At 35.5% G+C, this 27,057-nt stretch overlaps 6 protein-coding genes and 1 pseudogene across 6 annotated transcripts; 2 read left to right on the top strand and 5 right to left on the bottom strand.

Moving 5' to 3' along the window:
- Positions 1-58: 58 nt before the first annotated feature.
- LOC8265726 (nuclear transport factor 2) lies at positions 59-5,875 on the bottom strand. The gene is made up of 9 exons (XM_002528303.4): positions 5,307-5,875; positions 5,087-5,221; positions 3,258-3,564; positions 2,625-2,890; positions 2,289-2,478; positions 2,042-2,163; positions 1,890-1,955; positions 1,180-1,261; positions 59-570 (listed from the first exon to the last, which is right to left on the bottom strand). The coding sequence occupies exons 1-9, from the start codon at positions 5,343-5,345 to the stop codon at positions 359-361; spliced, it is 1,419 nt and encodes a 472-aa protein (XP_002528349.2). The 5' UTR covers positions 5,346-5,875; the 3' UTR covers positions 59-358.
- A 732-nt stretch (positions 5,876-6,607) lies between these two features.
- LOC8265727 (30 kDa ribonucleoprotein, chloroplastic) lies at positions 6,608-8,725 on the bottom strand. Its single transcript, XM_002528304.4, has 4 exons — positions 8,139-8,725; positions 7,450-7,551; positions 7,076-7,348; positions 6,608-6,877 (listed from the first exon to the last, which is right to left on the bottom strand). The coding sequence occupies exons 1-4, from the start codon at positions 8,565-8,567 to the stop codon at positions 6,824-6,826; spliced, it is 858 nt and encodes a 285-aa protein (XP_002528350.1). The 5' UTR covers positions 8,568-8,725; the 3' UTR covers positions 6,608-6,823.
- A 721-nt stretch (positions 8,726-9,446) lies between these two features.
- Positions 9,447-11,926, top strand: LOC112536337 (annotated as a pseudogene).
- Positions 11,927-12,102: 176 nt separating this feature from the next.
- On the bottom strand, positions 12,103-14,394 carry LOC8265730. Its single transcript, XM_015724878.3, has 5 exons — positions 13,913-14,394; positions 13,660-13,788; positions 12,934-13,029; positions 12,732-12,824; positions 12,103-12,532 (listed from the first exon to the last, which is right to left on the bottom strand). Coding segments are annotated over exons 1-5 (585 nt in total). The 5' UTR covers positions 13,914-14,394; the 3' UTR covers positions 12,103-12,266.
- A 563-nt stretch (positions 14,395-14,957) lies between these two features.
- Positions 14,958-17,110, top strand: LOC8265731. Its single transcript, XM_002528308.4, has 4 exons — positions 14,958-15,452; positions 15,602-15,827; positions 16,030-16,182; positions 16,386-17,110. Exons 1-4 carry the CDS (start codon positions 15,234-15,236, stop codon positions 17,090-17,092), a joined length of 1,305 nt encoding a protein of 434 aa, XP_002528354.1. The 5' UTR covers positions 14,958-15,233; the 3' UTR covers positions 17,093-17,110.
- Positions 17,111-19,536: 2,426 nt separating this feature from the next.
- On the bottom strand, positions 19,537-21,730 carry LOC8265733 (putative pentatricopeptide repeat-containing protein At5g52630). The gene has a single exon (XM_015724852.3). It carries the CDS (start codon positions 21,571-21,573, stop codon positions 19,867-19,869), a length of 1,707 nt encoding a protein of 568 aa, XP_015580338.2. The 5' UTR covers positions 21,574-21,730; the 3' UTR covers positions 19,537-19,866.
- A 2,868-nt stretch (positions 21,731-24,598) lies between these two features.
- On the bottom strand, positions 24,599-26,762 carry LOC8265734 (plasmodesmata-located protein 2). Its single transcript, XM_015724851.3, has 3 exons — positions 25,682-26,762; positions 25,245-25,358; positions 24,599-25,122 (listed from the first exon to the last, which is right to left on the bottom strand). The coding sequence occupies exons 1-3, from the start codon at positions 26,454-26,456 to the stop codon at positions 25,115-25,117; spliced, it is 897 nt and encodes a 298-aa protein (XP_015580337.1). The 5' UTR covers positions 26,457-26,762; the 3' UTR covers positions 24,599-25,114.
- Positions 26,763-27,057: the final 295 nt, after the last annotated feature.

Genomic DNA, 27,057 nt, shown 5'->3' with positions numbered 1-27,057 from the left:
AACTAACCATCATCCATGGCTAATATTATTGGGAAAAACTTAAATATGTTCAACTGAATAAATAAATTACTCCAATTCAATATAACTATACGAAGAAGAGACATGCGGGAGTTTACATATACAAAAAGGGGGAAAAAAATTCTCAAAACTGCAATCACATTCCTATTAAATTTCAATATGCATTAGCATTTAAATATGGAGAAGCCCTTAAAATAAGTGAAATTAATGCTGGCCACATCTAAATCAATCTGACTTGTAAAATATAACTATATCATTCTTGAATCTAGTAATGGTGAATATGGTGAGTTGCAATAGCTGGACCCAAAACTTTGTTCTCTCCCTTTAGCTAAACTGTCGTCTACTCCCATTGGTTTTGTCCAGTCCTTGATACTTGGTAACCTGTGAACCCTCTATCTTGGCGGGGGCTTGGCCTATAGTAACCATTCCCTCTTGATCTGTTATAGTCTCTGTCACCTCCATCATAGACACCGACCCTGGCAAAACCTCGACCTCCAAATCGACCCCTTAGAGCATCCATTGGGTAGCTGCCCCTGCCTCTACCTCTTCCTCCTGTTCAGAATATTTCAATCACAAATAATATTCCTGGTCATATAAGAGTGTGTTCCTTTTAGTTCTGCAGGGACTAGAAATCATTCACCACTGAGATAGTACTGTCATGTATTGCTGGCAAAGACTGGAAGCCATTAACTATTAACAGATTAAAAATTGACAAGACTTGAAGAGTATATTATGAAATGGAAACCTATTCACAGTCGCAGAGAACACAGAACAAAAACTATGCTTTGTCAACTAAACTTAAAAGTGTCATGTTAAATTTAGAGACTCTTGCAATTTAGAACTTATGCTTTAGAATATTCATCTGCTGCCTTGATTTACTCATCCTCCTGTGACATTTTCAGTAAAAAGTGAAAAGAAAAGATTAATTTCAGTATACCAACTCATCCCTCACGCAATTGCAGTGACAACAGATATGCATTTTTTGAACACACGCAAATAGAAAGAAGCATGCTGCAAAAGCAGATACGGTCCTATTAACCTTGCATTACATGACGGGAACATAGCAATTAAGTTTCAATTTTCATCGTTGATATTGTAGTGAAAACTTTATAAGCATAATATCGATTTTAATGAAAACAGGATAGAAATTAAATTTCATACTTCCTGCACGAGACGGGATGTTGCTATTTGGTCTCCGCTCTTCAATGTATACCTGCCGCCCAGCAACATGTGCAGTACCCGCCTGAAGACAATGGTAAATCAAATAATGCAAGAATCAAAAGTAAACAACAAATATACAATAACAACTTATTAGCCGCAAAAGGAAGGTAACAAGAAATTTGAAAATTGAAATGACATGTTCTTAGCAGGTTCAGAAACTGTTGGGAAGCAACATTAACCTCATAATTCCTTTGTTATAAACTAAAAGACAACATCTTATGAACGGAAACTGCCACTCTTATATCAACTTCTTGACAATAAGGAACAGAGGACAGCAAAAGCAGGGAATCACATATCTTGCTTGGTTCAGGGAAAATAAGAGAGAACTGATGCTCAACAAAGAAGATAAGCCACCCCCAAGAAGACGGTCATTAAAAGGAAAACATTGAATGTCAAACTCTAAATAGAAACATGAGAAGATACTTCGAATTGGAACCTAAAGAAGTGAACAGAAAAGAAAAATCAAAGTTAAATCTGGGACTTTATTGTTTTTTCCTTTTAACTTTTTTCCCTTTTCTTATTTATAAAAGAAACTGTGCATCACAGACCAGTACCAAAAATTTTAGTCAGTCAACCTAATAAAGTAATCCAGAAAGAAGAATAACGAAAATAAATAAGCTTTTGTTGAAGCTTTTAACCTAGAATAATACCTTCACTGCATTATGAACAGCAGTCATATCTTCAAATTCAACAAATGCATAACATACACCAACATCCTGCATATAATTAGATACTGAAAATATAAGCACAATAGCTTCAAGGTAAGAAGGTAAGAACTGTTAAAACACATGCAACAGTAGACCTTTCGACTTCGAATGACAACACCATCAGGTACAATACTGCCAAAATTCTTGAATTCCTCAGCAATTTCAGCTTCAGATATAGTAGTGGGCAAATTTCTCACATACACAGACTTTACTTCATCTAAAACAATTAATCAAATTGGCAACAATATAAGTGCTCAGGAATTAAAAATAATAAAACAAAAAAAAGTATAATGGTATCACTATCAAATTTCAAAATTAAGAAAAAAAAACACGTTCACTAACCTTCATCTTCTGCAGTTGAATTCTCCTCAACTGTGTCTGCTCCAAACCTTTCGAATGAATTTGCTGTTACAGTTTCTGTTTGAGAGATAGGTTGTGAAGCATGATTCCAATCTGAGGTAGGTGGGGAATTCTTGTTAAGAGAAGGCTGGGAAGCAACTGAAGGTGCAGACTGTCCCTTAGCCACACGTAACTGACAATGACAAAAAAGGAAAAAAAAAAAATAGAAGTGATGTCAGTCCAAAAAAGTAAGAGGAATCTAATTCTGTGCAAAATATACCTATAATGTATATAGCACGCATGTATAAGTGAAATTAACTGCCATATGTAGAAACGTACAATAGAAGCATAAGTGTGTTTTTGGGGCTCTCCAATGGGCTCGTCAACAGAAGCAAGCAACTGGTCCTGGGCACTGCTCCCTGTTTTTTGAAGTGGACCATTTGCTTCTATAGAATTTTCCTCGCGAACATTTTCGGACTCAGGAGCTTGATGCAACTGTTGCTCTTGAAAAGTGTAGTTGTCAACTGGTAGGCCATTTTCCTTGGCATCAGCAGGAGCAACAAATTCCCTGGCCTGGAATTCGCCACCCAACAAATAATTTGCAACTGAAGAAATCATCAGTTTATCAGCGAAAAAGCTTTTAAATTTAAAATATTGTCTTCTACACATGCAGTCAGGACTTTCACCGAATTTCTCAGATAAAACACTAGCATCAAATCTAAAAGAATCAATCAACACATTTCAGTGTCAAATATTAATTTGAAAAAGCCCCTCGCCAGCCAATATCATAACCTTAGGCTAGATATCTACATCTAGCAGCCACTAAAACTCAGTAACATTGGGCATGGGCTTCCTATCAAAGAATACTAATAAATTTACTTAATTGCTTCCCTCCTATATTTGTTGAACAGCTCATGTACTGTAATATAGAATCTAGTTTTTTAATTATCAATTCAAGTTATATCATGATACCTGGCTCAGGGATAGCAGTAGGAACATTAACTTTAGAGTCAAGATGGTTCTGGGTTAGTATGACAGCTGGATGATGGTGAATTGGTGCCTCATCAATGAAGTGAAAAACATCATTCAAAACAAAATAGCCCTTCTCTTGAGGTGCTAGGAAAAATGTTTCCACAAATTTCCTTCTTTCAGTTGAATCCTTCACTTGTACAGAACCAGAAACCATCACAAGAACACCTCCATTCCATGATTCCAATGAGTGTGCCGTCCTTATTTCAATTGCAGTATAATTGAGTGACATAATAAGTGCATGGATTTGCTGGCAAAAAAGAAACAAGGAAAGAGAAGCATGTTAGTCAAATGCTCTGTTCAAGACATTCTCAATCATTAAAAAGATACTATCATACACTCGCAAAGCCTTACCCAGAAAGACAAATTAAATGGCAGACATGAATATCAACTATAACTACTTAGATAGTCGTGAAACATTTCACAAACAGCCTCCCCATGCGTTGAGGAACAATATCATATTCAAATTTTACAGGTCCATTCAGTATTCCAGAGGCTTCTAGTAAAGTATTTTTATTGGAGGTTATTTGTCGAAGTTTAGATGATATAAAGGTAGGTATGCTTTCAATAGAACTTTTACTGTGCAAACTTACAAAGTATACACCAGTTATTCATACAGGGAACAAAGTATAACTCATCTAAGGAAAATAATTGACGCGCGACCCATTAACTTTTTATATTAGGCAATGTGCAGCACATGAGTAACAAATGGTTTATCATGGTTATTCATAGACAAAAAGAGATGTTAGTCTAACAATGAGATTATAAGATGCTTGGAGAGATCCTACTGTAACACAAAAAAACCTACCGCTAGCTGGCTATTTGGGTTATATAATTCCTATCATGGTGTATATAGCTCCAATATGTCAAGAATTGCATTGATTTCACTTCAAGGCAGTCATAAGTATGAACTTTAACAGTAAAAGTACCAAAAGAGAATCATATTTATCGATGCAATATTCATGTATTGAGGCTGCTTTATTCCCATCAAAATAAAACAAAAGGATACCCAACTAAGTTAAGGAAAAGCAGCTATTATGAAAAGCTAGACTATAAATCATTGATCACTAAGACAATTTATTGCTTCACTTTAGAAGTCGAGTCTAAATTGGTATTTCTTTTCAAACACGTGCATAGAGCTAATATTCTTGGATTACACCTAACAAGCACTGCATCTAACACGTTGTTGATTTCTAAAGGTTATTGTACACTACATATACATGATAAAACCACATTTGTCATATTTAAACTTCAAATTTGTCTCAGGTCACCATGTATAAATGTTCAGTGCTCATGTAAAGGAAATTAGTTAAGTTAAAGCAACTAGCCAACTGTTCAATGCAATATAGAAATCGTGAATGCATTAGTTAACCTAAAAAAGAGGGGGTTTAAGCAAATCTTTCCAAATTAGGTACAAACTACATATCATAGACCACATTTATCCACAATGAGTAATCATAAAAGAAAAAAAAATTCCATGGTTCTTAATAAGAGAATCCCCGTATTGTAAGTAAATTAAAAGTTGAAATGTTAAAAAAACAGAAATAATTAAAATATAAAAACCACATAGCAAGTGGATTTCACACTCTAGTCCCCAACAAATTCTAACTAACCAATTTTATTTTTTTTTAGAAACAAACAAACAAACAAAAAGGCTTCTACCAATTAATATTTGGATACTTAAAAACTTATATTAGCATTTGAAACATAAGGAAAACACAAGCATACAAACATACGTATATAACTACAGAGAGAGAAAGAGAGAGAGATACGAGCATTGTAGTGGCATTATCTCGGTTAGTGCCATCAATACGAAGCATAGTACTGGCATCACTATAAAACTGATAAACAAATTCTGGTTGTTGCTGTACTAACTGGTAGTACTGCCCTACAAAATAAGTCCCAACCTACAACAGCAAAATTAAACACATAAAAGAAATAGTCTTTACGTCAATAAAGAAAAAAGTAGAGAAAGAATAAAAAAAAAAAAACCTGAGCAGCAGTGACAGGAATGGGATAAGGAGTCGACATTGGTAAAGAAAACCCAGTAAAACCCTAATCTTATAAAACCCAAAAAGAGATCCACAAAATGTACCCTCCTCAAAAGATCTGCAATGTCATCCAATATTACCATAAAAAGCCTCTCTATAAACCACACTATTATCTATCTATATTATTATATATTATATTGAAAAAAAAAAGGAGGGAGAGAGAATAGAAGAGATCTGGAGAGATTAGATATTGAAGAGAGAAAGATTAGATTTTTCTTTTTCCCTTTGTGCTTGTTATTATTATTATTATTATTATTGTTTTTTTTTGTTTGTGCGACTCTGTGTCTGTGTTTTTTGTTTTTGTTTTGTGAGTTTGAAGTGTTCGAGTATGAGTGGGCCTTTTCTTCTTTTTTATCAGCCGTCAAAATTAAATAAAAAGTGCATGCATCCCTTTTCTTTTTTCTTTCTTTCTTTTTTTGCATCTAACAATTTTTATAGGCCAATAAAGGTCGATAAAGACAAAAAGCCAAAAACTTGCACAAAAAAATAAAGAAAAGGTTTAAAGATCATTACAGAAAAGTTAAAACAATAAAATATTTAACTTTACAGTAAAGTGGTGCCTAAGAAATAAAAATAATGAAGATTAACATTTCTACGAGTCCTTTCTATGATCTAATGATGACAATAATGATCAGAAAGATTCATTCAGCATATGATACAATGCTCATATTATTAGAATGTGGATCAAAGCGAATCCTTTCATTCTGAAGTTTTCATAATTTAATTATATATATCGTGAATTGATAACTCTTATATGAACTTGAATTTTAATGTGCTTTGAATTGTAAAAAAAGGTTTTTAACAGTTTTAGAGTGCAAAAGTGGAAAGCCAGGCGATTTGGCGTAGGGTTTTGATTAGCTATTATGAACTTCTGATTAGTGGAATAGATTAATTAAAGTACGCTATATTTTAGATTTGGATGACTGTAACTGCAATTCTTATCATTGGTTACAGCCCTTTTTTTATGGTTATTATTCATATTGACAGCTTCTAGTTACATATATTGCAGCATCAAGCATATGGCATTGATCAAGACAATTGAAGGTTCATGATGCATGCATAACTACATTGAGAGAACTTTCAACAATGGTTAAGAACATGATTTGGTCTTTTCTTCGTCAATCAAGAACGGTAAATTGTTAAGACAGAGGGTTCTCTGGTTGCCTGTCACAACTTCTTAACTAATACAATGACAAAAGTAAAAGTTCTAAATATCATATAGTGATATAAGAATGCATATGCTTGAGGGAAATAACCATGGAATTTACGATAAGTTGCACTAAGAAGGTAGAGAAAAAGGGGAAATCAGCTATACAAAGTCAGAAATGAAAAGGAATTGCAGGATCCCAAGTGACTGCATTTGTTGGTATTACTGTTCCCTTCCATTTCTTCAGGAATTGGTTTCAATGATGATCTTCATCCCTTCAGAAAATATCATCATGTTCACCCTCAGCAAGGTTATGATTTCTTTCCTTGAGCCAAGCTTACACGCATTGCTCTTCCCTCTAGTTCCTACATCACCAAATAAACGAAATAGCGAGTGATTTTTTATTCATAGATTAATTAATTAGGCTCTAACTGGAGTTCAAACTCATAAATCAATCGTCCTAGAGACGACTGCATTATGACCAAACCAAAGCTCATTGGATATTTAATGATTATTTTCAGATATGAGACTGAGAAAGTGTAAAGGGAAGTGAAATTTTATACCACCCCATTAAGAGATACAAGGGCATTTTCCATCTCTGATCTCGTTGCATAGCATACAAAACCATAACCTCGCGACCTTCCTGTCTCTCCATCATATAAAACTCTTGCTCCAACAATATTTCCATATTCCTGGAAAGCTTCTACCAAGCTTTCAGATGTCACAGACCACGACAAGTTCCCAACAAAAAGCTTGTGTTCTGTTTCTGGATATAAAGGTTCTTTTGGTTTAGGTTTGTCAGAGAAGTTCACCCGCAAGATCCTACCCATGAATTGCTGTACAGAAGAAAGTTTTGTTACTTTCAAGTGCACATGCAGTCATATATATATATATATATATATTATCAGAGACAGAGAAAGGAGAATATAGTTCTTACACTGCCATCGAGATTTTCAATGACTGCATTACAATCTTCGACAGTGCTCATTGTCACAAATGCAAAACCTCTGCTTCTTCCTGTATCTCTGTCGTAAAGAACCTAGAAACATTCACATTGTTTAGTACGGCATTGTCTCTAGTTAAGAAGGTAACGAGTTAAAATGGCATGTCAGAATATTGGACTAAGATTTCAGTCATTAGGAAGCATTTCATTAACCTTATTGCACTTCATATATGACTATCAAAATTGTCACTCAATACCATATAAATGCAAACACATACTTTTGTACCCTTTAGAGAACTTCCGAAGGATACTAGGGTTCTCTCCACCAATCAATCAATATTTGCATACATGCTATTGCCAAGTTGAATGCTTGCATTTTCATAGATTTTCCAAGAAAATCTGCTTCTAGAAAAGCACTTTACATTGTTTATTAACATTCCAGGACTTCCAAAATCAAAGCAATCCAGCTCAATCAGACATTAGAATTACAATAAAAATCACTAGACAAAGCTAGTGTAAGGCCTGAACTTTCTTGCTAATGAGGCTAATTCAATTAGAAAAACTTCTTCACTAATCAGTCCTGCTACACATATGATAATTATCCTAAAATACTGCACTAATTAGCCATCAGATATTATAAATTAACAAAACAATCAGCTCATGTTGTAAGATATATAATATACCTCAACAAGCTCAGGAGTACCATAATCTTGAATGATACCAGCAAGCTGTGCACTATCAACATTGTAAGGCAAATTCCCAAAGTAAAGCTTAGTGTTTATAGGCGCTGCCTCAGGTTCTGCCTCAGGTTCTGCCTCACCTTCTTCAGCTACTTGCTGCTGTTCATCCTCTTCAACAGGAGCAGTTACTGCTGCTTCCTCTTGAGCAACAGCTGCAGATACTAATCTTGCCACGCTACGCCAAGACACTGCAACTTGTGAAAGAGGTTCTATAGCATAAGAGCGATGATATATGGAAGCTAGAGCAACACGATGAGCTGAAGGAAGTCTGAGTAGAGAATCTGATGGCAAGTGTTTAGAATTGGTGCATTTGAGGGTGTGAATTGATGGGGAAAAAGATGAGCTTATGGCCGCGGCAGCGGTGGCAGCCATGATGGTGGCAGTAATGGTGGGGATGGTTTTTATAGTGAAAAGGGTGTGTATGCGATGGAGGGGAAAGTAGAAAGTTGGTCAGAGAGATTGGGGAAATATAAGTAAGGCCATATCTAAGCTGATGTGGGCAGATTGTGTCCAATGACATTGGTTGAGAGGTATGTGTGGAGATAAGGCAGTGTTCAGTTTGGTTCAGTGTCACTTGGCACTGATGGTCCTTGGAGACTGTTTACCTTAAAGATTTGATCTCTTTATTTCTTACACTTCATTCCTCAAAATATTTTCCTTTTTCTTTTGTTTTTTGAAAATCATTCCTCTAAATATTAGAAGAATGTATCATGGATTATTAGATATAAAATTAGAAAAAAGTTATTTGCATATTAAAACCAGATTAAAGATAAACTTTTATTCTTTTTATGCTTGTCGTATAAGTCAAGATGATAAATATTTAGTTCAAAAAATAAAATTTATTATTATTTGGATTAAATTTTAGATGCAGTATAAATTAATTTAATGAATAAGAAGTAATAATAATTTATTGACAATAAATATATCTTTATTAATTCACTAAGAATAAATTATTTTGTCTAATTTTCTTTTTCTGAATGCCTAAAACGTAATTTTCTGAAATCTGAATGTTAAATTAAGTTTAGAGTTACCTAAGGCTTGACGTTGAACCAAATTCAACTAAACATGTGGCCCAAAATCTACAATCTCATCCACTACTTATTTATAGCAATTTTTAGTTTTTATATTTATTTTATTTATTCTTGGGCAAAGAGCTTTGAAGCTTTACTTTCCCTCCAACCTTGGCGTTCAAACAAATGGAGTATTATGCTCTCAACCTCTCATTATTCTCGCCCTCTCGAACACAATTGAATTCTCTCTTTAACCCTCACCACACCACTCTCTATCTTACACGCAACAACATCTCCACAGAACCCAGTTTCCAAAACACTGCCTTACTTAAAACCCCTCAATTCCAAGATCTCAAACTTCATGAGAAATGTCCTGGCCGTGGAAGCTCAGAACCTGTTTGACGAAATGCCTCAAAGAAATACCGTCACTTGGAATTAATGGTACGTGGTTACTTTCAAAATGGACAATCCCAAAAAGCGCTCAGTTTGTTTAGTGTAATGACTGAGCGTGATATTTATACCTATAATATAGTGATTTCAGGGTTGGTACAGTCTGGTGATTTAGATAGTGCTAGGAAGGTTTTCTATGGGATGTCCTTTCGAGACGTTGTTCCTGGAATTTAATTCTTGCGGGTTATGCTCATGAGGGGTTAGTTGATGAAGCAGTGAGAATATTCAGTGGGATGCCATTAGAAATGAGAAATGTGTTTTCTTGGAACTTGGTGATAGGGGGACTATTGAACGGTCAACAAGTTGATTTGGCGAAGGAAGTATTTAGACAAATGAGTGATAGAGATATTGTTTCTTGGACGATTATGGTTTCTGGGTTTGCAAGAGTGGGTCGGATTACAGAAGCTCGTGAGTTTTTTGAAGAGATGCCTGTAAAAGATGTTCGTGCTTGGAATGCTTTAATGGTTGGGTATATGGAAAACCAGCAAGCTGATATGGCAGAAGTTTTATTCCAAACATTGCCAGAGCGTGATTCAGATTCCTGGAAGCATTTCATTAATGGGTTGTTATGTTGTCAAAGAGTAAATGATGCTGTTAGGTACTTCATAGTAATGCCTCAGAAATGTAAAAAGCCATGGAATTTGGTTTTGTTGGGATTAATAAGAAGTGGACATGTTGAAGCAGCTCATGGATTCCTTGAAAAACTCCCCCATCATGATGTTGTGTCGTGGACAAATGTACTTGTTGGATATTTCGGATTAGGTGAAGTTGGCAGTGGTATTCGACTTTTTGAATTGATGCCAATCCAGATGCAACTGTATGGAATGTCATCATATGTGGATTAGGAGAAAATAATCATGGTGAGGAAGGTCTCAAATTTTTTGTCAGAATAAAAGATTTAGGTCCATCTCCTGATGCAGCTACATTTACTAGTATTTTGATAATCTGCTCAAACTTGCCAGCCTCACATCTTGGTGGACAAATCCATGCAGAGATGATTAAAACATGTTTTGATCATGTAACTGCCGTTTCTGATGCAATGATTACCATGTATGCAAGGTGTTGAAACGTGCATTCTGCCATGCTGGAATTCTCTTCTATTCCAACTCCTAATATCATTTATTGGAATTCTATACTCTGTGGATTCACTCATCACGGATTTGGTGAACAAGCAATACAGATGTTTGAGCAAATGAGATTCGCTGATGTGAAGCCCAATCACATAACTTTTGTCGGTGTTCTGTCTGCATGCAGGACTGGTGGACCAAGGTAGATACTATTTTGATTACATGAAACATAAGTGTCTTCTGCAGCCAACAGATGAGCATTATGCCTGCCTTATTGACCTTCTGAGGAGATTTGGACTCATTGATGAAGCAATGACTTTTCTAAATCAGATGAGAGCAGATGGAATTGAAGTTCCTATAAGTGTTTGGGGAGCTTTGCTTGGAGCCTGTAGAATTCACAAGAACATTGCACTGGGTGAGATTGCTGGTGAGAGGTTATTGGAACTAGAGCCAAATAGATCTGGTATATATTTTATGTTGGCAGAAATGTACCTTAGTGTTGGAAGAAGAACAGACGCATAGCGGATTTTGGACCGCATGAAAGAGAAGGGAGTCAAGAAGCAACCAGGTTGTAGTTGGATTGAGGTAAACAACAATAGGCACGTGTTTCTTTTGGAGATAGTTCACATCACGATTTCAGTAGCATTTGTTATCTTTTGGACTTGCTCCATGAAGATATGGAGATAATGATTTTGAAAATATATACCACATGTTTTGAGCATTTTTAAGCTTCATTTGATGGAATTTATGGATAAATACTCTGCTATTGGTACTCTCAGACACATTGACTTCAAAAGAAGAAATAGTTGAATAATCCATTGGAAGCTGTCAGATTTGGGGCTTCGACATGAAATTTCCACCTTCAACTACAAGATTTACGAATCAAAAGGATCCATGAACAGATAACTACGAGTGCTCAATAGGTGGAGTGAGAATAAACTTAAATGTGACCACAAGTTTTAATCTGCACATCTTAGAACCTTGACTGGGTTTGGTCTTTATCTTAATGAGTGATAGACCTAAAAGATCGGTATTGATCTATCCATTCAATGAGAAATTTATAATGATGCATCCTTTCAGTTACTGACACTATAAGACATCACTTGAATGGACATTTCTTCTTTAATGAGTTACTCTGTTTCAGTACTAATTAGGATGCTATCATTCTCTATGTGATTGCGAACAACTGGTTCTTGATTATTTATCTGAAACGTTTCTACTTAGTTTTTTGCATCATTTCTCATTATGTTGGCATAACCTGGACAACCTTATGGATGAATGATTAGCTGCTTTTGGAGCTTGATAAGATGCTCAGCCCTCAGCTCTTAGAGGGCAATTAAAGAACATATGTGAGTATAAATTTGGAAAGTGGAAACAGAATAATTCTAGAATAACACTGTATTAAGGTCGACTCTGCATATGATTCTTGTCAGTGTACAAGAAAACTGTAGTTTGTTACAAAGCCTGGGGTACTTCCGTGAGGAGACAAAAAATGTCCCAGAATTGACCTGACTACAAGTCCTGGGTGGTGTATGACAAATCCATCAGATTCTTACAGAACTTGGTTTAGCACTTGTAATATTTCTTCTCTGGCTTGATAACACAGTTGCTGACCCTTTCGTTCCTCTAACATCAATTTTTTTATCAGTAGTGTCCTTGGACTTACTTGTGTTTAGTGGACTTTCATCAGTGGCTTGACTGGGGACAACCTTACATTGTGCATGTCTACTTCGTATCAAATTATGATTCTTCAAAGCAGAAGGCTGGGTTGCTTTAACTCTGTTTTTGTTTGCAATCAGTGCATCGTTGTCTAAGCACATAATTAGGAAATCTCAGTCGGAGAACTTTGCAGGGGCTTGTTGATGAATAAATATAAAATGTATACACACAAAGTGAAATGCAGACAACCTATTCCCTCAAATTTAAGTGACTACTTCAATTTGCAAAGTACTTAGATGGTAAATGAAGTTATAAATTTAAATTAAACAACCAAAAAGGAGGGGAATTACCAGGACTAGATATGACAGCACGCGGACGTGGGACCAAACTAGCTCTGATATTTGGTCTATCCTCCTCATCAGAACTGCTTTTATTGTCTACTCCTGTGAATTACACACTCATTTTGTAAGAACCAAAACAAGAAAAAGAGACACCTCTGTTCAGAGACTAATGGGAATTTTGGATCAGAAATTGCATCGGAAAAATCTTAACCTTCAGAAGCAGACTCTGTTGGCAGGAGTATATTTGGTACGTAAGTTTTTGGAATTTTTGCAATAGGTACCGGAGAAACATCCCTGTACTCCTTCACTGCAGAAATGAATGTCAATAAGGATGCAAAATAAAAATCCAACAAGAGGTTGACACCAAATTCTAAAAAAGGCCAATGAACACTTCATATTTGGTAAGCTTGCTTTATCTTCAGCTAAAGCTTAGGAAAAAGGGTTGGCTGGTTGAATAGTTTTCTACCTCTTCTCTTCTTTAAGCCTTCCAAATGAAGTGACAGTGACACATGATAACCAGAAGGATACACTTGCACTGAGACAAGCATACCACCAGGATACACTTCCAAATGAGCTGTGACATAGGCCATCAGCAAAGATTACTGACAACTCCATAGTCTCTTTTATGATATCAGATTGGAGAGCCTGATATTAAACAGGCAACAATGGCTAATAGAAGCAAAATCCTTCTGCTAATAAATTTGCTGAAGGTATGATTTGAACCACAATAATATCATCCTAAGGGATATTATATGAAGAAATAAAATTTTATATGATTACCAACAAATATAACAGCAGGATTAATCAGAAAAATACAGTAAGGCCAAAACAGGAAAAAAAAAAAGCATAAATAAAAATTATAGTATTACTAGCCCAAATAGAAATGATACAATAGAGAAACATAGACATGAAACTGAAAGAGAAAAAGCAAAAGTACCTGGAAAACAAGAATCCTGTAATAAGAGAAACTGGATATCTTTCAAAGAAAGCAAAGAAGTCCAATTATGTTCCCGTGCAACATATAAATCATCTTGGCCTTCGGTTCTAACCTTAACCTTCGGATACACTGCCTCCAAAAAGAATTGGAAAATAAAAACTCATCAGAAAACATAATTTTCCATATTCAAAAAATAAAAAACAAAATAAGGAACCGATACATCAATAAATAACCCAAAAAAAAAAACACCCACTCAGTTTGTGATTCTGTATTGAAAAGAGAAGAGATTATTGCGCTGTAGATGCAGGTAAAGCTACAGTGATATGGTTCCTTGGGGTATGGAATAAAAAGAGGTGCTTGTGAAGTGGATAATTGAAAGGCGAGAGTTTTGGGAATTGGGTTTTCAGAGATAGAAAGAAAGATTGGAAGGGAAGAGATTGATTGATTATAGTGTTTGACTTGTTGGGTGTTTGAGAAGAGAGGAATGTGAAAAATGGAAACTTTTTTTTTTTTGGTGGGGAGGTCAACCATTAAATTGAATTAAAAGAAAGGACAACAAAAAAAGGCATTTGTTTGAAGAACAGTGGGTGGACCCACTCGCCAAGTTTCCTATTTGTATTGGCAGACTTGGAATCAGATACGCCTCCATTTTGGATCTTCTTTAACAGTTTCTCCTGCTTTCTGCACTTCTCTCTCTTCTTCTCCCTTCTTTCCTCAGATGACAAGTGAGGCCACTTGAAAAATTAATTCATTGTTTTTCTTCTAAGTAGTCAAATGTTGGCTAAATTTTGTAGGTGTTTTGATTAATAAATCTGAGTGTATATTTATTCTTAGGAATTTTTAATTCATGTATTACAAATCATGTTTAAAATACTATCACAGCAATTAAAGTCTAAATTGAACTGCACATTTTTTAACTTGTTACTACGTAAAATTTAATTAGATATTCTATTTATGAATCAATTTTATATTTAAATTTACTATGATTAAATATAATTTAGTTAGTTTTTATTTAGATTATTATATTTTTAGATATAAATTAAATAATTAACAGAGAGCTTATCTATAACTTTAAACTCATTTTAAAAAAATTTCTGAAATTTATAGCAAAATATCAATTGTTGTAATTTTATATTTTATGTTTTTATTTTTGTTAATATCTACTTTTAGATAATTAAATTACTCTTTTGAGGAAGTAATTATATTGTTAGATTTTATCTAAAAAGTTATTCATTTTGTAAACAGAAACCGAAAATTGAAAATAGAAACAGTATAAAGAGGTCTTCTCTTGGACATTGCTTCTACCCGACAGGTCGTCTCTTTCATTTTAGTTTATAGCCAATTTTTGTTTTAAAATCCAGTCTTCCCACAAAACGTCATGCCGTGTTTACAAACGACTGTTAGATAGAACAATCCCGCTGAATAAAACCCCTGATGGGTAGACTGCAAGCATTCTAGTTAGGGTTTAAGGATCGTTAATTTGATCAATCGATAGTTAGGGTTGAACGTTTAAAAAAGAATAGTTAGGGTTTTAAGTTGTGATTCATTGGACACGTCAATTTGATATTTAGAGTATGTGGTACAGAACTAAGCTAAGCTCGAGATGGAATATACGAAAATTTTGTACGGCAGCACGACGGCGTATCGACGACGAAGGTGACTGGTTCTACTCATCAGAATGGTGGGGTACGGACTCCTCCTCCTCCTCCTCTAATGGGCATACCGTTCTCCGTTCTACTTCTAATAGAGGAAATGGCGTCGTTTCTGTCGTCGCTTATCCTTCTTCGAGACCTGTGAATTACTCTCTATCTCTCTCTATCACTCTTTTGATTAAATTGAAATGTTGAAAGTGTTATTAACTTTAAAAAATATATGATCTTTCATGATAAAATTACCACTGTTATGTGGTGATTACTGAATGGTGATATTGTAAATTTTGCAGAGTAAGGTTGATTGGCCAAAAGCTGAGAAGTGGTTTAGTCAAAGGTATGCTGAGATGCATCCAGTTGAAGAACATGATGTATTTAGGATAGTTGGATATCAATGGCGCACGCTTCGATTTAATGATGATACACGACAGAGCACTGCTAAAGTTATGGCTGCTTACCATCAATCACTACCTAATTCCATTTTCCTAATGCAGCAGTCGCATTGTTTAGCTGTTCCATGTAAATTTCTATTTCTCATTTCTGTCTTCTTTTACATATAAATACTGGTTTTACTAAGCACAAGAAATTTTGATGCGATGTCTTTTTCTTGGTTTTTGGTGTTGACTACGTAAGTTGTCCAAGTAAAGCAATGGATCTTCCACTACATCACTTTGTTTCTTGTTACTCAATTTGCAGACACATTTTTTATATCATTGTGCAGATTTAAAAAGTATGATATCAGCTGGGTTCACTACCTTAGCATCTTGTAACTATGATCTTGTGGGTGCTGTATACGGGAACAAAACTATGCGGGTTTTATGCATTGGTCATGGAGGGGGAAGCTTACCCTTGTTTTTGGCTTCCAAAATTCAAGGTAGCAGAGGATCATCTTTTCCTTGTGCTTATAAGATCACACAATTTTGCTTCTTGCCACACGTTTTACTCGTTTGGATATTCAATTTTTGTGATATATATTTTTATCCTTGTTACAGCAATGTACTTGGATTTTGTTTATTATGTTGAACTATTGTGTGAGTTTTTCATTAACATGGTGAAAAATCTCTGTGCTTTCTTCAGGTGCTATGATTCACATTGTTGAAATTGACCCCCTTGTTATATCTGCTTCAGTACAAGCAATGGGTTTTCCAGCTTTCTCAGTTATGGCCTCACCTGATCAGCGCGCCTTGTCAAAACCCAGTATCATGGATGAAATAATGTGGAGAGGCATCCATGAGAGGCTTTACCTCTATGAGTCAGATGCTGAGAACTTTGTCCTCAACAGTAGCAATTTATATGACATGATCTTTATAGATGCTTATGATGGCGATGACATCTTCCCGCGCAAACTATGGGATGCAGATTCCCCATTCCTAAATGCACTCAAGGATAGGCTGCATCCAGAGCACGGCACTGTTGTGGTGAACCTTCATGCAGATTATGAAGCCTTCAGTCCACATCCGTCCGTTTCATATTTTAACCAACAACTTCTGCCAATGAGTAAGCATGTTCGCAAAGTCTGCCGTGCATACAAGGACATTTTGACAGGAGATGGAAATTCTTGTGGTGAGAAACAAGGTTCTGGATTTGTGTTCACTGTTGCGGTTCCTTGGGTGTGTAACACATCTATGGTGGTTTGCAGAGGTTTAGGGATGAGTAATAGATTTTCTAGTAGAGATTCGATAGCAAATGCTGTCATATCTAAATCTCTGGAGGTCGAAAATATTCTGAACCTACCATTCTCATGCTTCGAGTATATAAAGAGAGATTTTACTCTCATTGATTAATCTTTATGCTTCATATGCTATGCATTCTTAATCCTGTGATAAGAACTCACTTTTTCTTGGCTTCATATGTTTTGCATTCTTAACCATGAGATATTAGTCTATGGTAGTTGTTAGTGTGAGAAGGATGAAGACTTTTTAGGTGGGCCACTGTGAATCTCATTCTTTTGGCTAAGTTTTTACTCCATGGAAAATTAATGCCACCAAAAGTGGCAGGGAGTCTTAAACTCACACCTCCACCCAAAGCTAGAGTCTTTGCCAATCCAGGCAGACACTTAACTTTAATTAGTCTTTACATTTTACCCAGGTAGCATATTGCCAAGGTTTCCAATGGATATTCATTTTCGAACCAAATATTATGCATTGAGAATATATATATCTGGCAGCATGCAACCTATGGATGCTCTTGGATTTGCAAATAGTAGTTATTTATTTTTTTCTACATTAATTTTGAAGGGTAACTATAAATAATGGAATCAGTATAGAGAACTATTGACCTTCTAAGAATAGACTTAAAATTGGCCAAAATAAACCCCTTATATTTTAAGGGTTAATTAAAAATTTCACAGTAACAAGTAAAAACAATGCTAAGAGTGCTTCTTCATAAACACCGTTAGGCTACAATTCTTTATTCAAATGAAAAATTGGTTTATATAGAAAATAAAATTAATATTTATATATAAGATTAAATATTTGTTTAGAGAAAAAAAAATAGTATATTAGATGTAAGATATTAATTTCAATATAATCGAACAGTATTGGTCTAATCGGGTCGGGTCTTATTTTTTACTGGCGACGTGTCAAACGGAAGATTAATTATTGTCCAATCTATAAAACCCTTCTTATTTCTCTTTCCCAGCCAAAAACCCTCCAAAGAACCCTAACAATGGCGTCTATTGGGAAGAAACGGATCGGCAGCAGCAGTGATGAAGGCATCGTAGCTAAGTTCACGCGAACCGTATCGGATTCGGCGATCGTGAACACGGCGAAACAAGCGGCGAATGATGCAGGCTACGTTGCGAAGAGGCTGGCTAAAAGCACGGGGAAAGCGGCGTGGATTGCAGGAACTACTTTTCTGATACTGGTAGTCCCACTGATAATCGAGATGGACCGCGAGCAGCAGTTTACTGAGCTCGAGTTGCAGCAGCAGAGCCTTCTCGGTGCCCCGCCCACTACTGTTCATAAGTGAGATATTTTTCTCCTCTTCAGGTCGGTTCGGGTCACAATCTTTTGCTGTGTAATAATTTAGTGCAGTCGTGATGAATATGGAGGCTTTTTTGGTACTTAAGTGTGAAACTTGAGGATTAATTTTAGATTGTTAGTGCAGTAATTGATTGGATATTTGTGGTTGTTAGTCAATTTGATTACTGTTTTTTGTTGCTGAGGATTTAGTAAGAAAAATCACTCCCAAGTAAAGATACTTTTATCAAAAAATTTGGTGGGCATTTGTTAATATGACTGCATAGATATGTAGAATAACTCGGCCTACTGGAATTCATTTTACATAGTCTTTTGGAAAGTAATGCAAGTTAAATTTATTTTCTTTTTGTTGGAAAACGTTATAGTAGCTAGAATTCAATTCTTCCGGTTTAAAAAAAAAATTGAAAACTTTGAAAGAAATGGAACTTGCCAGAGTACAAGTGCAAGTCCAATTAGATTGAATTGTTGCACTTTTTTAAATTTCATACAAGAAAAAAAAATCTTTCAGCAAATAATGTGCACTATTTAATTGCTATGGTAAATAGTTTCATATACTAGAGGAAGTTTATTCAAGCTCTGCTTCTCAAATGGTCTACCGGAGGATGTGGTTTTCTTGGCTTTTTTCTTTTTTCTTTTCTCCTTCTACGAGGGAAGTAAATTGGCTGTAGTTGCTACTATCCTCCTGAAATTTAGGGAAAGCTTTCGACTTGCTTAGCTTGGCTTCAAACTCTGCCTACTGGATCTCGACATTATGGTTGCAAGATGCATATCAGTCTTGGAAAAGACTAAACAGTGGTATAGTGCTTTTGTGTAGATGCGTGATCAAGGTTTATTGCATTGTTTAATCATGCATGGGCTATTAGATTCTTGGAATTTTGATAAACTAAGTGCCTGTGCTTGTGGATTACAGTCTGTGATATAACATACCCGGTTAATCAGAAGGATGCAATTTCCAAGGAAAAAGTTGCAAGTGCAGTGTAGTATGGAGTTGAATTGGTACTAGGTTTAAGCATCGTTTGCTTCAATATTAAACCCTTTGGCGATGTCTTTGATTATTTTGAATAAAGGTACCTTCTGATTGAAGTTTGGCCTTTTATGCTTCCAGAACTCTTCTAATCCACTTGTTATGGGAAACACAGCCTCGAAATTGGTATACAAGAGCAATAAAGGTAATCAAGGCCAGCTTTAGTAAGTGGAAAACTAAAAGCATAAGGCAAACCACAGCGAGAGCAACTCACAACGCCACATTGACAAAACAAATCCATTCTATGCAATCAGCAATTCAGCCATACATCTATTATCATTTTTTTCTATTGTCATTTAGTGTCAAAGCATAGACCTTTTTTCTCGGTCAAAAGAGATGAACTTAAAAGAAAAAATTACAGAAATTATTAGCACTCTCAATAATCAATCACCAGTAAGAATCATTTGTTAGTTGTGTCAATTTTTTTGTTTCTCCTCAAATAAATAAAAGAAATAGTATCAATAGCGCAACCCCACAGTTGATGGGTTTCTGATGGCTTGAAGAGAAATAAATTCTGCTTTATCGAGCACTATGAAGGTTCCTTCTCAACAAGTTACCAAATTTCTCCACACGTACAATTACCATTCAAAAATCTATGGTATCTGTTAGCATCTCTAACAATAATCTCCCTCTCCACCGCTATGCTGAAATACTTGAAAGCCTCATGGCAATCCTTACAAATCCTTAAGTTCTTAATAATCCTCAATGCCTTCCCTGGTGGGGCTGCGCCACTAACCACACCAAATGCGAGAGCCAACTTTTCACTGTGATACCGAAGTGCTTCCCTTTTCTCCTTTTCCCCTACTTCATGCAACATCTCATCCAAAACCGGCACATATCCTAATTTCTCAATATCCTCCATCAACTCAGCTAACTTGGAATAAATTTCCTGTGTTCTCTCATGCCTCCTATCTTCTGACAGAAACACATTAACTTTTCCTTTCACTTCAATCCAACTCTTACCTCCTTGCTTCTTCACCCTCCTATCTTTCATTAACTTCCTCAGTTCTGCAACCTCATCCCACCTTCCTTTAGCCGATAACACATTAACAGCGATTGCATAAGCTGAATCATCAAGAGGATCCAACTGCAAGAGCCTTTTAGCCATCACCCAAGCCTTGTCTGCATCACCATGGCATGCACAAGATGACAACACCACTCGCCAAACTGCAGCATCCGGTTCGAATGGCATTGTCATTGCAATCTGTTCTGCTTCCTCTAGTCGTCCTGCTCGTCCCATTGCGCCCACCAAACATGTATAGTGCTCCAAACCAGGTTCTACCCCATACTCTACTTTCATGCTCTTAAGCCATTTTTCACTCTCGAGATATAAACCTGCATTACAAAAAGCTGTTAATATGGCTAAAAAACTATACTCATCAGGTAGCAGCCCTTCACCCCGCATTGCATTAAACAACTCAAGCACAGAGTTCTTATCCCCTTGTTGGGCGTAGACAGCCATCATGGCATTCCATGCTACCATATTCAAACCAGGCAACAACTCATCAAAAACCATCCTAGCATCCATTATAACTCCTGCCTTCCCATACCCATCAATCAAACTACTGCCTATGATGACATTCCTATCCAAACCCGAAACGACGGCGTGCCCATGAATCACTCTGCATTGCTCCAAAGCCGCCATCGCTGCGGCTGCACGTAAAGCACCCGAAACACTATAAACAGTCGAACTAACATTACAAAACTTCATCTCGTTGAACACAGACAACGCGTCTATAGCTCTGGAATTCTGAGCCAAACCTACAATCAACGCACCATAACAGACTTCATCTCTCTCGGGCATTTCATCAAACACCTTACGTGCATTCTCTGGCAAACGACATTTCGAGTAAAAATTAACCAATGCAGACCCAGAAAAGGGTTGGGTATCGAGAGAGAGCTTCAAAGCCATGGAATGAAGACTAAAGCCAAATGAAAGAGCGGAGAGATTGGTGCAGGCTTTGAAGAGGGAAGCGAGAGTCCGCTGATTGGGGAGAATTGGTCGGCGAAGCATAGAGAGGAAGTGGTGAAGAGAAAGGAAAGAATGGGTGTGAGCTGAAATGAGGGAAGTCCATGAGACAATGTTGGGAGATGGGAGCAGAGAGAAGAGACGATTAGCGTAGGAGAAAACAAGAAAATTTGGTGATCTTGAGTAGAGAGTGATCAAGTGATTGAAGCATGAGAGATTTGTGTAGGGAGATTTTATTGCTTGGGCATGGAGGATACGTGGGTCAGCGTTTGTGTGCAACAACTGGTTCATTATATTGTAAATTTGTAATGTATGGTTCAAGGAAATGGAGAGGGAAAAATAATGGGATTGGGTTCTGCGATCTCTCTTATGCTGTTGTCCCTATCTAAGAAGAAACTTAGTATGGAAATTCGCTTATTATGATGCATAGAAGTGAATGGTGATACTAATTAATTGCTAAATCGAAGTAAAAAGAAGTTCTTGATATCTAAGTGAAACTAGAACTCTCATTCCTTAATCATTTATTGAGATTATATAATAAAAACACCTTAATTCTTTCCTATTATCAAATTTGGGTTTAATCTGCATAAGAAGGTTAGTGTAAGAAAAATAGCTAGTTAGTAGGAACTAGTATTATCATTTTCTTTTCAGTATGTTCAATATCATCTTTTACTAATTATCCATTTTGGTCGCAATCAGAAAAGAACTGTATTCCGATACTGTTCTGCTAGCTAAAACTTAAATATTATAAGAACTATAACTTCAATTTTTATTTTTATACTAAGATTTCTTTATTTATTGTATATTTTATTAAATATGAAAATAAAAGCTACAGTCTATATTCTTATATTAGCATTTGAAAAGATTTTATTTTGAACCTATATGTGTTAATAAGAATTTAAGTTAAATTATGCTCTTCAATATTGAATGAGTGTGACGGTTTGGGTTCGATTCATTTAATAAACAAGCGGTTTTTAAGCTTAGAATTTAGACTCATAAAATAAACAAATTAAGCATATCGTATTAAAATTCAGTTTGACTCGGTTCATTTGTAGTTCTAGTTTTGATATCTTGGAATCTAACTATCTCTTTTATGATTTTTTTTTTTTCTTTCTGATATGGTAAAATTTGAAGTATGACATTTGTCTACCGTTGGACTAAGATGTTAATTCGCTAAGCTTTTCTAATTTAATATATGGTTAGGTCAAAATAAGATATAAAAATACTTGAATAGGAGATAAAATTGCGCAAATTTAAGGCTACATGTGAAGCACAATAACTAGTAGTACTAACTAGCATCTTTAACTCTTGCAAGCATCCACAAGAGGGGTTGAGCAGATGAATGTAGATTGGAGAGTTAATTAGGTGATCCGGGTAATGTAAATTGTGTGGTTTTAACAGCAGAAAAAGATCATCACATTTGTAGAATCCTTCAAATTGATATTTTCATTTCAAAAGGCATAAAAATAGGATAGAAATTTTAAAAAAAAAAAAAAAGCTTGAAAAAGAACAAAAAGGAGAGTGTTCTGTGATCTGGCAACAGCTCATATGTAACTAAGAGTGTAAGCCACAGAAGAAGATTGACCACTCATTCTTCTCCTCTTGAAGATAACTTGTACAACTGTCAAGCTCTCATGCCTACCTGTACCTGTGCTCATCATCACTTGCAACAATAAGATGAAGATGGTGATGAACTAGTTCAGTGCATTCACCAATCCCTAACTGGCTAGCTATAAGAACCCTCTGGCATTACATTATAATTCCATCAGTTTTGACTGAATTCTATTCAACTTTTGCATGTCAAACTAATTTAAGAAAACTTAATTTTTCAACAGAATAGAAATATGATTTTAATGTTTTGATTTTCATTAATAAGATGCAAAATAAATATATTCACCAATTTAGTTTGAAAAGGTTGTAATATTTCTTCTCATTAAAAGTAGTAGGTTTTCAAGGAGAAATACTTCTTCAGAGTTTATCTTCTATGTTATTCATAACACATTTAATAGAATTAACTGATTTTCACAAATGGATTTATATATAATAATAATGTAGATAGAGTTATTTAAAAGTTTTTTTAATAAAAATTTTGAATATTTTTATTTATTTATTGAAAGTCCAATACATTATAGACAGCATAATATAAATGGTAATTTATGAAATAGTATCTAATGAAATTTTTATTTTTTTTATATTGTGTGAATTTCTGTCTTTATGGGAAATGTAATAAATAAAATGATCCATCAAATCTCGATACAAAGTATTGGTTGCTAAGGAAAAAAAACAAAGATCCTTTCATTAAATTCACCGTCAAAATCTTGGTTCCAAAAGTTCAGACACTTTTAATCCCTGAGTTTGACAACTCCTTTTGACATTTGTGCATACCAATTTGTATTAGAAACACTAAACAAAGATTATTCATTTTTTTCTCTCATAATTATTATGTTACATTAGCTTAGAATTAAGAACTAAGTTGAAAATTGAGAATTGAAAGAACAAATATCTTAAAAAGTCATAGGCAAAAAGACAAGCCATGTGAGAGGAAGCGTTATTTTCATGTCTTTTCCTCTTAGGGATTGTGTACCCAAAAAGAAGAAAAAAGAATCTGAGATTTTTCAATGTCATACTCAATTATTATCACAGCAAGATAGCTATTAGAAGGGAATTTAGAATTTACGGGTGAAGCTGCATAGAAAGGACATTGCCATCTCTTTGCCTCATATGAGACACTTTGAGCAACAATGCTGGCAACCGATGATAATTGCAACTAGTTGTCTGGTTTCTTTCACTAGAAAGAAGATTGAGTAGGGCCAAGCAATTAGTTACTTCCCTACTATTGAAAGGGTAAGACTAATATTTTTTTAAGAAAGTTATTAATAGTTTAGTTAATGTTGAGTAAGCCCTTTTACCTATGCGGGGGATCGGTTTGATTGGTATTCTCGTTTGTAAGAATTGAATCTATTTGGGTCTCTTTTTTCATTATCCAGGGAGAATTTTACCTCCAAATCTTTAACCAACTCAAAATGGAGAGGATTGAGAATGCCTCACCATGGCAAAAACTTAGTACCCATCTAAATTTTAATGGAGAATAACTACTAGGGAAAATGTGAATGATGCAATTCTAATGGAGAATAACTGTATCCCATCTAAATATGTAAATGAAGCAGTGACAAGATGCTGGGAATCTTTAGGTCTACCATCTTTTCCAATAACCCAATTAAGACCCTGTACCAAGAAGCTTTTAATCATATCCATTTAAGAGATCTTAGTCCTAGTGAGTATTATGCTGAGTATCGGAGTAAGTCCAAACGAAAAATACAAGCCCCAAGGTAAGTGTGATTATGGAGATAAGTGAGAGATGTCACTGCTTTTCAAAGAGAGATGTTTACAACTTTCTGAAAAGCATAAAGTAGTGAGGAAATAGAGAAGCATCAGTCTGGAGAACCGGGAAAAACTCGAAAAAGAGACAAACATCCACATGGACTATGGCCATAGAGAACAAAGAAAAAGAAAAAACAGAGCCACAACCCATATTACTTCAACCCTTCTTCTCTACCAATGACAAGCATTCATTCTTCTAATAATTTTCCTTTTCCACCTTTGTAAAAAGAAACAAAATTCAAGCCTTCCCCAATAGACTCTCCCCTCCCACCAAACTTTTACAAAAGACCCCACATTTTATCATCATCATCATCATCGTCATCATCTCTACATATATTTCCCCACCAAAAATTTAATGCCCATCTTTTACTTTGGGAAGGAATTAAAATGTAATAAGAATCCACTTCAAAAATGGGATGTCTGCCTCTTTTAAGATCCATATCTCCACCTCTCAAAAATCTGCACAAAAAGGACACATTCCCACCAGATCAGCATTGCAAAACAAAAGAGAGATTAAGCAATGGGAAAAAAAGAAAAAAGAGATGATAAGATTCAGTGTTATGTGGTAAACAGATGCAAACCGTCATGTTTCTTCATCAAATTTCTAGCAAACAGCAAGCAGATAACCAAGAATCCAACGCCAGCTGCCCCTCCTAATATAATTGCCACTGTCTTTCCTGTATTTTGCTCTGTCCCTATATCGACCAAATTTATTCCACATTAATAACATAATACATAGTTATGCTTGGCTAATTAAACCATGTTGTTCAGAGGCAGAATTGCAAAAAGTACCAATCTTTCTTAAGATAAAAGAGATCCGCAAATTTGTTAGATAAAACCTCTTATAGATTAATATTTAAATAAGAACCGATTAGGAAAAGATTTCAAGTTCAACTACCCAACAAGCCTAATTAAATAAAGCTATAAACAAATGAATAAAAATCTAAACTTTTTTTTTCTCTCACCTCTAGATTCTAGGATTAGAGGGAAGAAAAAAAAAACCATATTGCTCCTTTACCTGATGAAGATGAATGAGAAGATGAGGAAGAAGATGATGATGATCTCCTGGGAACCCCATTTGGGTAATAGCTATAGCTAATAAAGCATTTATGCAGATAGATTTGGCCTGAAATAGAGTTGCCACATTCAACTTGAGCTCTTTGCACAGCATTTTTCACACACTCGCCACAATCTGAATCCCCCACATCACCTTCACACTGGCCCAAAACATACATAGACTGATAGCTAGTAGTGTAAAATCCATGCCCACTAACCACACCATTTTGCAGCACAGAAAAGGCAGTATCCCTTCTCTCCTCAAACCCACTGCCTGCTATATTTGTAGCACCACAGGTCTTGAACAACATTTCCATACCTGAAATTTGAGCAAAACCAGCAACCTCATATAAAATGTAACATCCATAAAGCTGGACTCTTGCAGCTATTGTTTTGCCACAAAGTTTGTCTGTTAAAACTGGCAATCCACTGACACATTTGTAACAGTCGCCAGTACTAAGGTCTCCTCTACATTGAAAAAGACCAGTTATTGTAGTTTGGCCAGTACCAGTAGTGGTTTTAAAGAACTTGGTTTTAGTAGATTGTGAAACTAAGGAACCAAAAAGAGCAGAAAGAGCTTGTGAGTAAACACCAGTGGGATCTTGAAAAGCCTGTTTAGAACAGCCCTTATACACCAAAGCGTTATAATCAGTGGCAGATTGAGCAAGATTGGTGAGAAGAAGAAGAGAGAGACAAAGGAGGTGGTGGTGATAACAGTGTTTTGAGTGAAAACCCATTTGGGTGCAGAGTGTTTGATAGATCAAATCATAGCAGTTCTGAAAATTTCTTTAAGGATTTGAGATGTGGGTTATGGTTAAAACTGAAGAAAGTTTCGAGCTTTGGACTTGGATTGTCTTGATTTGCTAAAGAAAAGAGCTTGTGTTGAGGTATTGGTTTTAGTTTTATGGTGTTTGGGATTTACTTTTTTTTTCTCCTCCTCTTTCTTTCTTTTTCTCTGGATGGCCTACCTCTATAGATGTGCAGAGTGAGCGAGAGAGATGAAAAGAAGGCATCTTTTTTCTCACAGGAAGACTACAAAATCCAATTGGCAATTGATAACGGAGAAGTAAAAAAAAAAAAAAGCAGTTTTTATTGAAATAATAATGAAAGTTATATTTTTACTTTATTATTCATTTTTTAAATATTTGAAGAGAATGAGAACAAAAACTTGGGTTTTTGAAAAATTAATATCCAAAAGAGAAAGGAAATATTCTCTCTCCATTGTTTAGGTGTGGAGGGTATGAATGTATAGGAATCTGGGTATGTGTGAGAGGCAAGTGTATGAAGTTTGACTACAAACAATTATAAAAGAACAGTACAGTACAGTTGAGCTAGGGG

Source organism: Ricinus communis, chromosome 9 (assembly GCF_019578655.1).
Source record: "Ricinus communis isolate WT05 ecotype wild-type chromosome 9, ASM1957865v1, whole genome shotgun sequence".
Lineage (NCBI taxonomy): Eukaryota > Viridiplantae > Streptophyta > Magnoliopsida > Malpighiales > Euphorbiaceae > Ricinus > Ricinus communis.
Note: the sequence above shows the minus strand (reverse complement) of the source record. Positions and strands in the feature narration are given on the sequence as shown.